At 42.5% G+C, this 12138-nt stretch overlaps 2 protein-coding genes across 3 annotated transcripts in view; one reads left to right on the top strand and one right to left on the bottom strand.

The window, feature by feature from the left end:
* The first annotated feature begins 2040 nt into the window (after positions 1–2040).
* id1 (inhibitor of DNA binding 1, HLH protein) lies at positions 2041–3342 on the top strand. Of its 2 annotated transcripts, none has more exons than XM_086291554.1 (2): positions 2041–2512; positions 2750–3342. In XM_086291554.1, the coding sequence occupies exons 1-2, from the start codon at positions 2156–2158 to the stop codon at positions 2786–2788; spliced, it is 396 nt and encodes a 131-aa protein (XP_086147680.1). In that variant the 5' UTR covers positions 2041–2155; the 3' UTR covers positions 2789–3342. The 2 variants fall into 2 exon arrangements, with proteins under 2 accessions (XP_086147680.1, XP_086147679.1); XM_086291553.1 differs by having other exon boundaries at positions 2101–2512; positions 2753–3342.
* Positions 3343–8223: 4881 nt separating this feature from the next.
* ncoa3 (nuclear receptor coactivator 3) overlaps positions 8224–12138 on the bottom strand; it is a 35802-nt gene continuing 31887 nt past the window's right edge. Inside the window, exons 16-23 of the mRNA XM_086291558.1 lie at positions 11896–12013; positions 11592–11757; positions 11113–11469; positions 10864–10959; positions 10538–10760; positions 10256–10448; positions 9936–10131; positions 8224–9844 (exon numbers count right to left, since the gene is read on the bottom strand). Of these exons, the coding sequence (XP_086147684.1) occupies positions 9833–9844; positions 9936–10131; positions 10256–10448; positions 10538–10760; positions 10864–10959; positions 11113–11469; positions 11592–11757; positions 11896–12013 (1361 nt within the window). The 3' untranslated portion in view covers positions 8224–9832. The remainder of the gene's footprint in view (positions 9845–9935; positions 10132–10255; positions 10449–10537; positions 10761–10863; positions 10960–11112; positions 11470–11591; positions 11758–11895; positions 12014–12138) is intronic.

The following is a 12138-nucleotide window of genomic DNA, read 5'->3' on the forward strand; positions in this document are numbered from 1 at the left end:
TGATGCAAAGCTAAGAGTTCAGTCAGTCAGCGCAAATATCAAAATATACATTATTATTTTTATGCATATGCATTAAAACAACAATTACTGCAATTGCAAACATGGGCAGTGAAAGTTGTTGTTAGAAATATATTGCACGGTATTATACAGATACTTGTGCAACTTTACTGCTTACTGTTCACTTTATTCGTGCATTACATTAATGCGTTAGCTAGTTTTAATACCCATGCACAGCACTTTCTCTTAAGTTTTTCTTTTTCTTTTTTTACATATTCTACACATTCCTGCACTGGACTGTAAAACTTTTCACAAAGGGAAACCATTTATATAATGTTTTCATTATGCATCTGTTTCTACTCCTACATATTTCTTGCAGTACTTGCTTTTACTTTCTGTTTCACGGGGATTGTTATGCAAATACCAAGGCAAATTATTTCCACTTTAAAACTTAGTTGAAAAAAAAAACTGGTTTGGATTGTTTCAGAACTTTACCTGACGTGCTCAGTTTTCACACCAGCTAAACTTAAAACTTTATGCCTCATGTATTAAACACTGTATAAAACGTATTATTCCATTAATAAATCAACAGTAAGATATTATGTAACAATATGACGCTTAGAGCGGCCATTCTATTTGCTTAATGGCACAAATTTCCCTTTATCAGCTTTTTTTATTTCAGATTTTCTGCATTATTTGCACGACAATAGCAGACAGGGAAAAGAAATGCGTTTGATGCATGATGCATTCATACCGGTTCTCACTAACACGGTGGTCACCGGAATTCCTGCACATGTAATAAAATGCATGCATTTTTTAAAAATAGTAACGTAGTGAATGTCGGTCGTTTCAAGGAATGCTACAGCTAGTTTGTGTCCTAACTCCTTTGTAGCTCCGGCTGACAGCAGCTGCTCTGCAGGTGCGCGGGGCGGTAATCTCATCCCGCTGCTTTAAGGTGATAAATGAACGACAAAAGCTCCGGAGCCGGTTTGTTCTCAGGGATCCGCGCGCCACGCAGGTGAATGGAGGAGTGCCGGAGTGCGCGCTCTCTTGTTTAACGTCTCCATGGAGACCGCCCGAGCGGCGCCAGGCTGACAGGCGTCAAGGCTCGGATGAATGGGTGACGTCACCGCAGTGGCGCCTGCCAGTCTGCTCGGGCTTGTTTGGACAATCTGGGGGGAAGATTCGGAACAGAGCGATGCGATCTGAGTGCGCGCGCGCACACACACCCAGATACACGCACACAAGGCTGAGCGCACACTGCAGAAACATGTGAAGGAATCCGTGAAGCCGATGCTCACACTGGTCTTCCTTCAACGCTGAGAGCCTGGAAAAAGAGACCGTGCTCGTCCAAAGAAGTGCCGTTTGTGAGTATAAAGAAAGCTTTGAGTGAAGAGAGCGAGGATTTTAGGAGCGTGTTTTTCCCCAAATCGGTCAACACTGTGACATCGAATAGTAATAAGCAAATGATCGAGAAAATTGAATAAACCGCTTAACTGTTCAGACGCTGCATTCCACGCAAATCACGTAAATCTAAAAGAAAAAATGAAACCCTAATACACTTTTAGAAAAGGTTACTCCTTCCCAGAACTCCTTCCCAAATAAGTTCTTTAAACTTTTACTGTACTATTGTCATCCACATCTGCAGTGGCATCAACAATTGTGAAAAGGCACTGTGGTAGCCCAATTATCATTAGCCATTCATTCCATTCATCCCGTCCCACACGCATTCTCACAGCGCATACCCAACCATTCACCACCCTTTGACTGTCCCCAGGCAATCTACACCTGCAGAGTCCCCAAGCCGTGGACAGCTGGATTCCCACATATTACCCATAAAAGACACACATTTGTTTCCATTTGTAACGCCATCCCTCAAACAGATTGTAAATCCCGATAACCAGCCGAGCGCTGTCACTGGCTGAGAGAGAAGTTTTGAACCGCCCCCATCAATACAAACGCAGCTGTCCCATTGGCCGTCCTCCTTCAAACCGGACGATTCGGCTCCGCCCCTGGCGTCTACTTTCTTATAAGGCCGGGGAGGTTTGCCCATGTGGATGTTGCGAACTGTCAACATTGCGTTGCTATCAGTCCTGAAAAAGGAGACCAACCCAATAACTCTTCTTTCTCTTCATTTTTGGAAGCTACACTAATCAAGATGAAGGTTGTCGGATCTACCTGTGCCCTGAAGAGCAAAGGCGAGGACGTGGTGCGCTGCCTGTCCGATCAGAGTCTGACCATCTCCAAGTGCAAGATCCCGCTGCTGGACGAGCAGATGAGCGTATTCCTCCAGGACATGAACAGCTGCTACAGCAAACTGAAGGAGCTCGTGCCCACTCTGCCCACAAACAAGAAGGCTAGCAAAGTGGAGATCTTGCAGCACGTCATTGACTACATCTGGGACCTGCAGGTCGAACTGGACGAGCCGGAGAAGAGCCGCCAGCACACCGTCAGCAGCGTGCCCCGCACGCCGCTTACCACCCTGAACGCGGAGCTCGCCAGCATCTCAGTGGAGGTAAATTTCTCGCCACTCATACTGAATGAATCAGGGAATGGGCAATAGTCCAAACAGAGCTGCATGCATTCAGATAAAAACATGTATATAAGTGTCGGTGCGCGTGCGTAAAGTTTGCAAGCCCGTGCGTAAAAACTCAATTTGCGCATGGATAACAACTCGTGTGCTTTGCTAAAAAAATATATATTTATGTATATATACCTGCGTTGTACTAATCAACCTACTTTCTTCTTCCAGCAGAACGGATGCTCAGATGACAGGATCATGTGTCGTTAAGAGCTCTTGGAGCATCGCCCCATCACATCACATCAACCACAGCGAGGGGATGAACAAGGCTACTTAATGTGACTTCTCGAACCGCATCAAGAATTACAACCGTGAACTGTGTATGGACGTTTCGTACTCCCAGTGTTAGATAACAAGTTGTGTGGACATTCTGCGGCGACGAGCCTCTCTTTTGTCGCTTAACGGTTCTCGATTTATAAGAGGGTCACGGGACGAGAGGAAGATGAACAGAGAGTGTCCAGATATAGACTGGGTTAGCCAGGGGACCAAGAGAAGTTCAGCGCAACCGGCATCGCCCGTTGCTTGCAGAGTTTCTAAAGAAAGCTAACGTTTCTGTTACTGCTCTTTGTATTTTGTGTAAACCATGTAGAGGATTCAACATTTTTTGTAAAAGATTTAAAAAGAAAAAAAAGTTAATTTCTCAGATTCCTGAGCGACAAACTGTATTGTATATTACAATGCCACAATATGTGAAGATATTGTTTTCTTACAATGTACATTATTTGGTGTTTTTATTAAAACAAGATCATTATTTTTGAACAAGATCCCTCTGTGTCACTGTGTCTGTGTGCGGGAGTGAGAAGGTATCTGACTCACGTGCTATACCTGGGGAGGTTTCGTTGCTGGGAGCTGTAACTGTGAAAAATAACACTGCATGGTGATTACGCTATGATGACCTTTAAAGCCTTATTAGGATTCCAATAAATCACACAAGTACACTCATATATTCTTATTTAGGAGAGCGTAAACTATTTGTCACAGAAAAGTGCTACACCTACTTTCAAGTAAAGTTAAAAACCAAAGCTGGTGGTAAACCTACTGGTTCACAGCCAGTTTAATTGGTAATTTGACTCACTAAAAGCCATTAAAGTATCACATTACAAGAGGAAGTCACACGTTAAATCTACACATTTAAATATCCTTACAGATACGGTCTTGACATAAACTTTAAATTAAAACCACGCATTAGTGACACATGTTCTGTCGAAGGTTTTCATTTATTCCCCCAACATCTGTCGAATTCTGTGGCAAAGATAAGCCCATTGATCAGCAAATAAAATCAAATAAAAACAAAAGGCTTTTCTTCACTACATAAAACATCCATTTAAATATGGTGTTTCAATATGTTCTCGTGTAAATCAGCAGTCGAAAAAATAAAAATCTGCCGGCACCGAAGGAGTTAAATGGCTTTGGCGAGGCGATTCGTTATAAGATTTATTCTGTCTCCCTGGTGCAATGTTTTTCCCATTTCCCTGCGGTGCGATGCGCACAGCTGCAGCCCCGGCGTGGCCAGTGTGTGATTGTGTTTGTGTGATAGCTTTGTGCCAAGGGCAGGGGAGGGCGGCGGGGCCCAGACTGAGCGGCGCCTCGGCACACCTGGGGAAGTTCAGGTTAAATAGCTCCACATTCCTCAACACACAGCTGATTGAAACATTAACAAACAGTAATCCACAGGCCAGGCCGCAGATGGGCCGGGAAACACGCCAACACCGAGAGAGAGAGAGAGAGAGAGAGAGAGGGAGAGACAGAGAGTTTGTCGGATAGAGATTCCCACAGTACAGTCGTATGCCATAAGTTTGCTATATATACTTAAAAGAGGAAAGAAAACAAGGGGGAAAAACAACTACACTGTTTTAGTTCTAGGAGAAGCTTCCACGAGTGGACTTATTTAACACTTTTTTCATCATTTATGATATTACTGAGCAGTTAAACTGTTAAACATATGTAACATTATCTCTGGGCCGGGCAGCCTCTATAAGAAGTTTGTACTTTTTTTTTTAATTACAGTTAAATCCAGTCGGGACTGTGTCGAGGATTTTGGCCTCAGTCTTAATAACAATGATCATTTTAATCCCAGAGTCAATAAACATAAATCATCATCAAACCCCTGCCTCCAACTCCCCCACTCTATTGTCCTCTGGCGAGCATGAAAAACATTGCAAGTCTTGATTATCCGCTGTGTACGTGTGTCAAGGATGATAGAGGAAGACAACAGCGCCATCGTGTGGCAATCTTAACACATATCACATTTACACAGTATGGCGTGTTTTTAGAGACGAAGGAGCTTACTGTACTGCGATAAATGAACTTTACTCGATTGTTGCCCTTTTCCATTATACCTTTGCTTTTGACTTACTGCTCAACTGATTCCACACCTGTGATCTTTAATTGAAAACATGTAAACATGACTAATTATAGAATCAAAAACAAAGGATCACCAAGTCTTGCAAGAATCAGTAATAAAATATAAGGATGCAGATCAGAACTACTCACTCTTACTTTGTTTATGAACATATTACAGTGCATTAGCAGAAATGAAACGTTTTGCTCAGTTACTGCAGATAAGGCGAAATTACAGGCCGTTTTCCACTTACACTCCAGTTACTGGTTTCTTTTCAGTAATACTTTAAATATAGCAGTATTTTCCTGTGGCTTAGTGTCTTAATGTTTCAGTTGTGGACAAGATGATAACAATTTAACCAAAGAGTCATCTCCCATCTAAACCTCCCAGGTGTTTTGATTCAAAAACAACTTTTAGACCCAAAGAAAAAGCAGGCATTTCATTTCTACATATATATATATATATATATATATATATAACTAAATAATAAATAATTATGACTAAATAATTTTTTGCCCCACTGTATATATATATATATATATATACAGTGGGGCAAAAAATTATTTAGTCAGCCACCGATTGTGCAAGTTCCCCCACTTAAAATGATGACAGAGGTCAGTAATTTGCACCAGAGGTACACTTCAACTGTGAGAGACAGAATGTGAAAAAAAAATCCATGAATCCACATGGTAGGATTTGTAAAGAATTTATTCGTAAATCAGGGTGGAAAATAAGTATTTGGTCACCTCAAACAAGGAAAATCTCTGGCTCTCACAGACCTGTAACGTCTTCTGTAAGAAGCTTTTCTGTCCCCCACTCGTTACCTGTATGAATGGCACCTGTTTGAACTCATCATCTGTATAAAAGACACCTGTCCACAGCCTCAAACAGTCAGACTCCAAACTCCGCCATGGCCAAGACCAAAGAGCTTTCGAAGGACACCAGGAAAAGTATTGTAGACCTGCACCAGACTGGGAAGAGTGAATCTACAATAGGCAAGCAGCTTGGTGTGAAAAAATCAACTGTGGGAGCAATCATCAGAAAATGGAAGACATACAAGACCACTGATAATCTCCCTCGATCTGGGGCTCCACGCAAGATCTCATCCCGTGGGGTCAAACTGATCATGAGAACGGTGAGCAAAGATCCCAGAACCACACGGGGGGACCTGGTGAATGACCTGCAGAGAGCTGGGACCAAAGTAACAAAGGTCACCATCAGTAACACACTACAACGGCAGGGAATCAAATCCCGCAGTGCCAGACGTGTTCTGCTGCTGAAGCCAGTGCATGTCCAGGCCCGTCTGAAGTTTGCCAGAGAGCACATGGATGATACAGCAGAGGATTGGGAGAATGTCATGTGGTCAGATGAAACCAAAGTAGAACTTTTTGGTATAAACTCAACTCGTCGTGTTTGGAGGAAGAAGAATACTGAGTTGCATCCCAAGAACACCATACCTACTGTGAAGCATGGGGGTGGAAACATCATGCTATGGGGCTGTTTTTCTGCCAAGGGGACAGGACGACTGATCCGTGTTAAGGACAGAATGAATGGGGCCATGTATCGTGAGATTTTGAGCCAAAACCTCCTTCCATCAGTGAGAACTTTGAAGATGAAACGAGGCTGGGTCTTCCAACATGACAATGATCCAAAACACACCGCCCGGGCAACAAAGGAGTGGCTCCGTAAGAAGCATTTGAAAGTCCTGGAGTGGCCTAGCCAGTCCCCAGACCTCAACCCCATAGAAAATCTGTGGCGGGAGTTGAAAGTCCGTGTTGCTCGGCGACAGCCCCAAAACATCACTGCTCTCGAGAAGATCTGCATGGAGGAATGGGCCAAAATACCAGCTACTGTGTGTGCAAACCTGGTAAAGACCTATAGTAAACGTTTGACCTCTGTTATTGCCAACAAAGGTTATGTTACAAAGTATTGAGTTGTATTTTTGTTATTGACCAAATACTTATTTTCCACCCTGATTTACGAATAAATTCTTTACAAATCCTACCATGTGGATTCATGGAATTTTTTTTTTTCACATTCTGTCTCTCACAGTTGAAGTGTACCTCTGGTGCAAATTACTGACCTCTGTCATCATTTTAGGTGGGGCAACTTGCACAATCGGTGGCTGACTAAATACTTTTTTGCCCCTGTGTGTGTGTGTGTGTGTGTGTGTGTGTGTGTGTGTGTGTGTATATATATATATATATATATATATATATATATATATATAGCTAGCATGTGCACACTTTACAAACTCCGTATGCACTTCTGCAGCAGAGCTTTGTTGTTTCTTCTTGTCAGACTGATCAGTGTCAATCATTTGTGTACTTATTTTACTTTCTTTGTTTGGACTTTGATTTCAGATTAGTTTTGACCCCATTAACTCCTTTCTTTGGTCACATTTCTCTTTGTTTTGTCGAGTTACACATGATTGTACTTATTTACACCCTTTGATAAACAAAATTTAATTTAACTTGCTGTAACAAAGGAACTTTGGGATGCATTATTTTAAACAGCAGAATTCAGCGAGCAAAGCAGGGAGTGCGATTTCATATGTAAATATCACTGTTTCCACACTTCCTGTCCGGTCAGAAGTACTTGACAAAGTTGTGATGACCTACTCGACCATCCAGAGATCGATCAGCTCCTTCAACCAAAACCATTCTCTTTTACACCAAAGCATTTCACAGAAACTACAAACTGATACTTTGTTATAAACATTAAGTATTTTTGCTTTATGCAGATTGCACATTAATAACTGAATGTTGATAAATTTGCAAAGAGTCAGTCTATACGAGTCACGAGTTTAACATTTTGCGTTAGAACTATGTTAAACTGCATCGTTCTTTTAAAAAGATTGATTTTCTTTACAGAAGCCCTCTCAGTGTAAAATATTTTGCTGTGCAATGCAATACTTATTCAGGAATCCATTTACTTTCATTGTCTCATTTCTAAAATATGGTATTGTTTTGTAATTGGAAGTTTTCTTTTATCATTATTGTTCTTCTTTATGTCACATAGCTTAAGTATTTAAGAAAGAAAATAAGCCCACAAACTTTATTTCTTTATGCCCTGAAAGTGGAAACCGTTTCCAGGTTGACTAGAGTGTGATACTGAAAATACAAGAAAAGCCTAACAGAACACCAAATCCTTCACGTCTTATTTTCAGTAACTTGACAGCAGAAGCGCCCCTCCTCCTCGCATCCATTTTGTACGATCAAACTAATCATTCTGACAACGCAGCGCACCCGCTGATATTTACTGACGTGTAGAGAACTGCACACAGGCATCACAGCTTATGAACAGTAAATAATTGGAGAGCCAGAGCCAGGAGTGTTTAAATAGAAATTTGTATTTTATATCAATATCAACATCAGAGAAAAAAAAAAAAAAATCTGTAATATACATCCTGTAAAATAACAGCTTATCTTACCTCCAAAGAAAGAAAAACAAACCAAATGATCTCCTGCCTCTTTTTTGCACTTCATTCAAACTTCAAGATATTTTTTTTATTTTTTATTTCTTTTTCTCCTGAAGTAACAAAGTCTGGACATAAGATGAAGTTGTTTCCTGAAAAATAGATGAGATATTGATATGTCTTAAAGTGGATGTTTTTTTTTGTTTTGTTTTTTTTCTACATCACAACAAAACATGCGTGTTTTTTTTTTTTCCAGTCCTCTCCCCACTGCACCTCACTTTCCCACTGTGGAACAATCCATCTCATGTCCATAACCACCCAAAGCTTTTACAGATCCAATGATATGTACCCATTTACCATCAGAATAATATAACACAATGTAAAAAATGTACACCAGAAACCTCAGAAACTATACATGTGGAAAAACATCTTTGGATTGCGCATGTTGAAAAGGTAGATTCAGCAAGCTGATAACAGTCGAAACAGAACATCGTGTGAATAATAATAATAATAATAAAAAATAAAAAAAAGCTGGACTGACAGAGCTGCTGCTGCTCCTGGGAGGGGGGAACACTGCTGATGACGTCAAAGCTCAAACCTTCAACGCATCAGATACTCGTCGCAAGTTAAAAAGTGCCTAAAAAACGTAATACATAACCTTATTGTTTTGTTTCCAAAATTAAAAAGCATTCTGTAAATGAAAACAAAAAAAAACAAAAAAAAAAAAGGAAATCAGATCAGCATTGACCTATGGGACACAAAAATACAACCAGGTCTCATACTTTGTGCAAGAACGGGCCTTTAAAAAGCATGTTTGATAATATATTGTAGAATATTTACAATTCATATTCACAGAGAACATTTGAGACATCTAATACTGCAGTACCATTTGTTTGCTTATAACAGGGATTATGATGCTCAGGTACAGTCTAAAGCATAAAGGCAAGAGTTATTGCTCCAATCTGCATAACATAGTAAACTGTGTGCTTATAGCTTCCAATGACTTTAGAATGAGGCGCATCCAAAGGATAAGGAAGAAAAAAAAACAAAACATTGTTGTGAAGGCATTGAATCTCTAGTAAGGCTGTAATGAAGAAATATTGCATCAATCTCTCACCCCCCGAAACAGAAGCCTTGTGGTAAAGTGCAGCCACAGCCAGTTGTACCGTAGTCCTGTTCTGCAGTCTGGCTGTGACGCTGAATACTGCCTGACAGCTTCAGGTCACACACAAACGCACGTGCAAACACACAGCCGTATCGGATTTCTGTATACATGTGTGCGGATGAAACCTAGCACAAATCATTTGTCCTTTCAGCCCACACCCTCTAGGGCGAGCAGCATGTTGTGCTGAGTTCTTTGTGTCAAAATTTATGCTGGGGGAACTCTACTGTGTGTGTGGTGAATATGTGTGTGCGTCTGCGTCCAGTTCCTCTCCTTGTTCAGCTAAATCTGCCACAGCTGAAAGGTCCAGATTCTGTCATGAGCCACAGGTCCTCAGCAATACTTCTGCAAAAAACACACAAAGCAGACAGACAGTTACAAACGGAAATCCTCCGAGCAGCAGCTGAAACACATGTAAGACCCTAAAATTATCCACCTGGTCAGGTCCCATTGGCATTCGGCCCATCCCCATGGAGTTCATTCCCATTTGACCCTGCATCTGTCCTGGCATTTGAGCCATCTGTCCTGCACCAGCCCCGCTGACCGACCCGGGTCCCCCCATAGAGTTGTTAATCATCATGGGTCCAAACTGGCCCTGATTGCCCTGCTGGGGGAACTGTTGAGGATAGGACCTAGACAAGGAGAAAAATGAAAAGTAAATTACCTCTGTAACTTGATTTTGAGAAGTGCTTAGGAACGTTTCTGTTAAGTAACACTTAAACAACTGATGACTAAAGGAAGCATGATGCAGCATACATGTTACGTGGCATTCCACCCTGCGGCCATCCTTTCAAGTCTCCAGATGGGTACGAGTGCCCTCCCTGTGGATTTCCCTGCATTCCTGGCATCATTGCATTCTGTGGTGGGCCTCCCATTCTTCCTGGCATTATATTTCCTGGTGGGCTGCAACCTGGAGTCATGAAGGCTGGGTCCCCCTGCTGGTTCATCCCTGCAAATAGTGCAACAGTTGTTGAGTGTGAAACTTCAGGAGGATATGACAAAGGATACTGACAGCTGGCTCTATCTCAGCCAACTCACCGTAGTTGCCTCCATAGTTGAAAGCCTGCTGTCCAGGCTGGTTCATGGGGGGGGGGCCCATTGGATTATCCATGCCTGTTGGTGCTGTGACATTAGGAGGAGGGCTGAAGGTACCTGCTGCCCCCTGACCTTGCTGCTGCTGCTGCATCATCATCATCATCCGCTGCCTTCTTAACTGCAACTCTCTGCGCTGAGCTAACACCTGGGCACTCAGGAAACCCGGCTGCAGAGAACAACAATGCTCAGTGTTAAATAGGTAAGTTGGAGCTTTGCTGCCGTGTCGAGTGAACGCACGCTACATTACAGATGAAGTACTGTCTACATACCTGTCCACCCATGCCAGGTTGCATGCCTGTGCGTATGACAGGGTTTCCTCCAGGGGTACTTTCCATCTTTACAGCTTGTCGTGCCTGGTTCATAAACTGCCGGGTGAGATGAGATAAATACACCTTGTTATTCCTTTATACTATTTTTTCACATCCATATTTAACAAACATACAAGAAGACAGATTTCAAAGAAACAAGTTGGAAGCCTGGAAGACTACCTTTAAAAAAGTGTGTCATAGAGAGATTACCTGTTGTCCTTGTAGTCTCTGCTGTAGTTGAAGTCTCAGAGGCTTGTTGGCAGTCATCATGCGAGGTCTTGGCATGTTTGCGCGGGGGTTGCCTATACCCCCCATGCCAGGAAAACCCCCTGGCTGCCCCATCTGATTCATCATGGGACTGAAGGTTCCAGGAGACTGGCCTTGCATTGCATTGCCACCATATCCAGGCTGCATGCCCATCGAGGGGGGGCCTGGGTAGCCTTGGCCATACATGGGTTTTTGGTCCATGCCTAAGGAGGTATCAGGCCCTGGGAATGGCCCCGATGGTGGTGGGCATGGACCCTGGCTTTGATCTTGGCTGTGCTGAAGGCCATCAGGTCCCTGGGCCTGGCGTACAGAGATGTTGGTTTGTTAGTGGACTAAACTTTACTAGAATTCCTGTGCATGTTAAGCCAAAAGTGGTTCTAACAATGGCACTAGTGAAGTTATGACTTAAGTGTGTCTCCTACCTGGCCTACGATTTCAGGGATGCCTAGAGCTCGGTCTATCTCCTGAAGAGTACTGACATCAGCAGCCTTGAGCAGAGAGTCCAACTGGTCTACAAGTTCATCACTTGGCCCTTCACTATTGGGCAGAGGCCCCAACAGTTCTTCCAGGGGGTGTGCAAATGGGTCCCTAAACACCAAACCAAAAAAACCATAACGAACAAGTTTTCAAAATGTCACCTTCAGAGTCTAATAATGTTAGCTGCTGAGTTCAGCTCGACATCTAATACAAGAGAAGATAAATGTGGGATTGGTGCTGAAGGTTCACCTGTTTATGTTATTCTGTGGTCTCTCCATTCCCATGGCAGAGTCAGGCCAGGAGGGCGACTGAGGTGGGGGACCGTGTCCAGAAAAAGGTCTCATGCCTACATTAGCATCACTGTTACCTAGAGACATGATAGAAATGCATGTATGGTTCACAATGCACTTAACAGAAAGCTTTTAAATAGTCATGTTAGTATGTTGCACACAAATTAAGGGCATTTTTTTTTTAGGTTCAGTCTACAACAGA

Source organism: Aulonocara sp. 'chitande type north' Nkhata Bay, linkage group LG5 (genome assembly GCF_057382095.1).
Source record: "Aulonocara sp. 'chitande type north' Nkhata Bay isolate Kocher_YH1m ecotype deep benthic linkage group LG5, A_spYH_male_GT1.1, whole genome shotgun sequence".
NCBI classification, from domain to species: Eukaryota; Metazoa; Chordata; class Actinopteri; order Cichliformes; family Cichlidae; genus Aulonocara; species Aulonocara sp. 'chitande type north' Nkhata Bay.

Bases quoted from the DNA above. Each gene is read 5' to 3' on its own strand.
- id1 (XM_086291554.1), top strand. From the start codon at position 2,156: ATGAAGGTTGTCGGATCTACCTGTGCCCTGAAGAGCAAAGGCGAGGAC. The intron at 2,513-2,749 runs GTAAATTTCTCG...TTCTTCTTCCAG, and splicing joins TCGCCAGCATCTCAGTGGAG to CAGAACGGATGCTCAGATGA.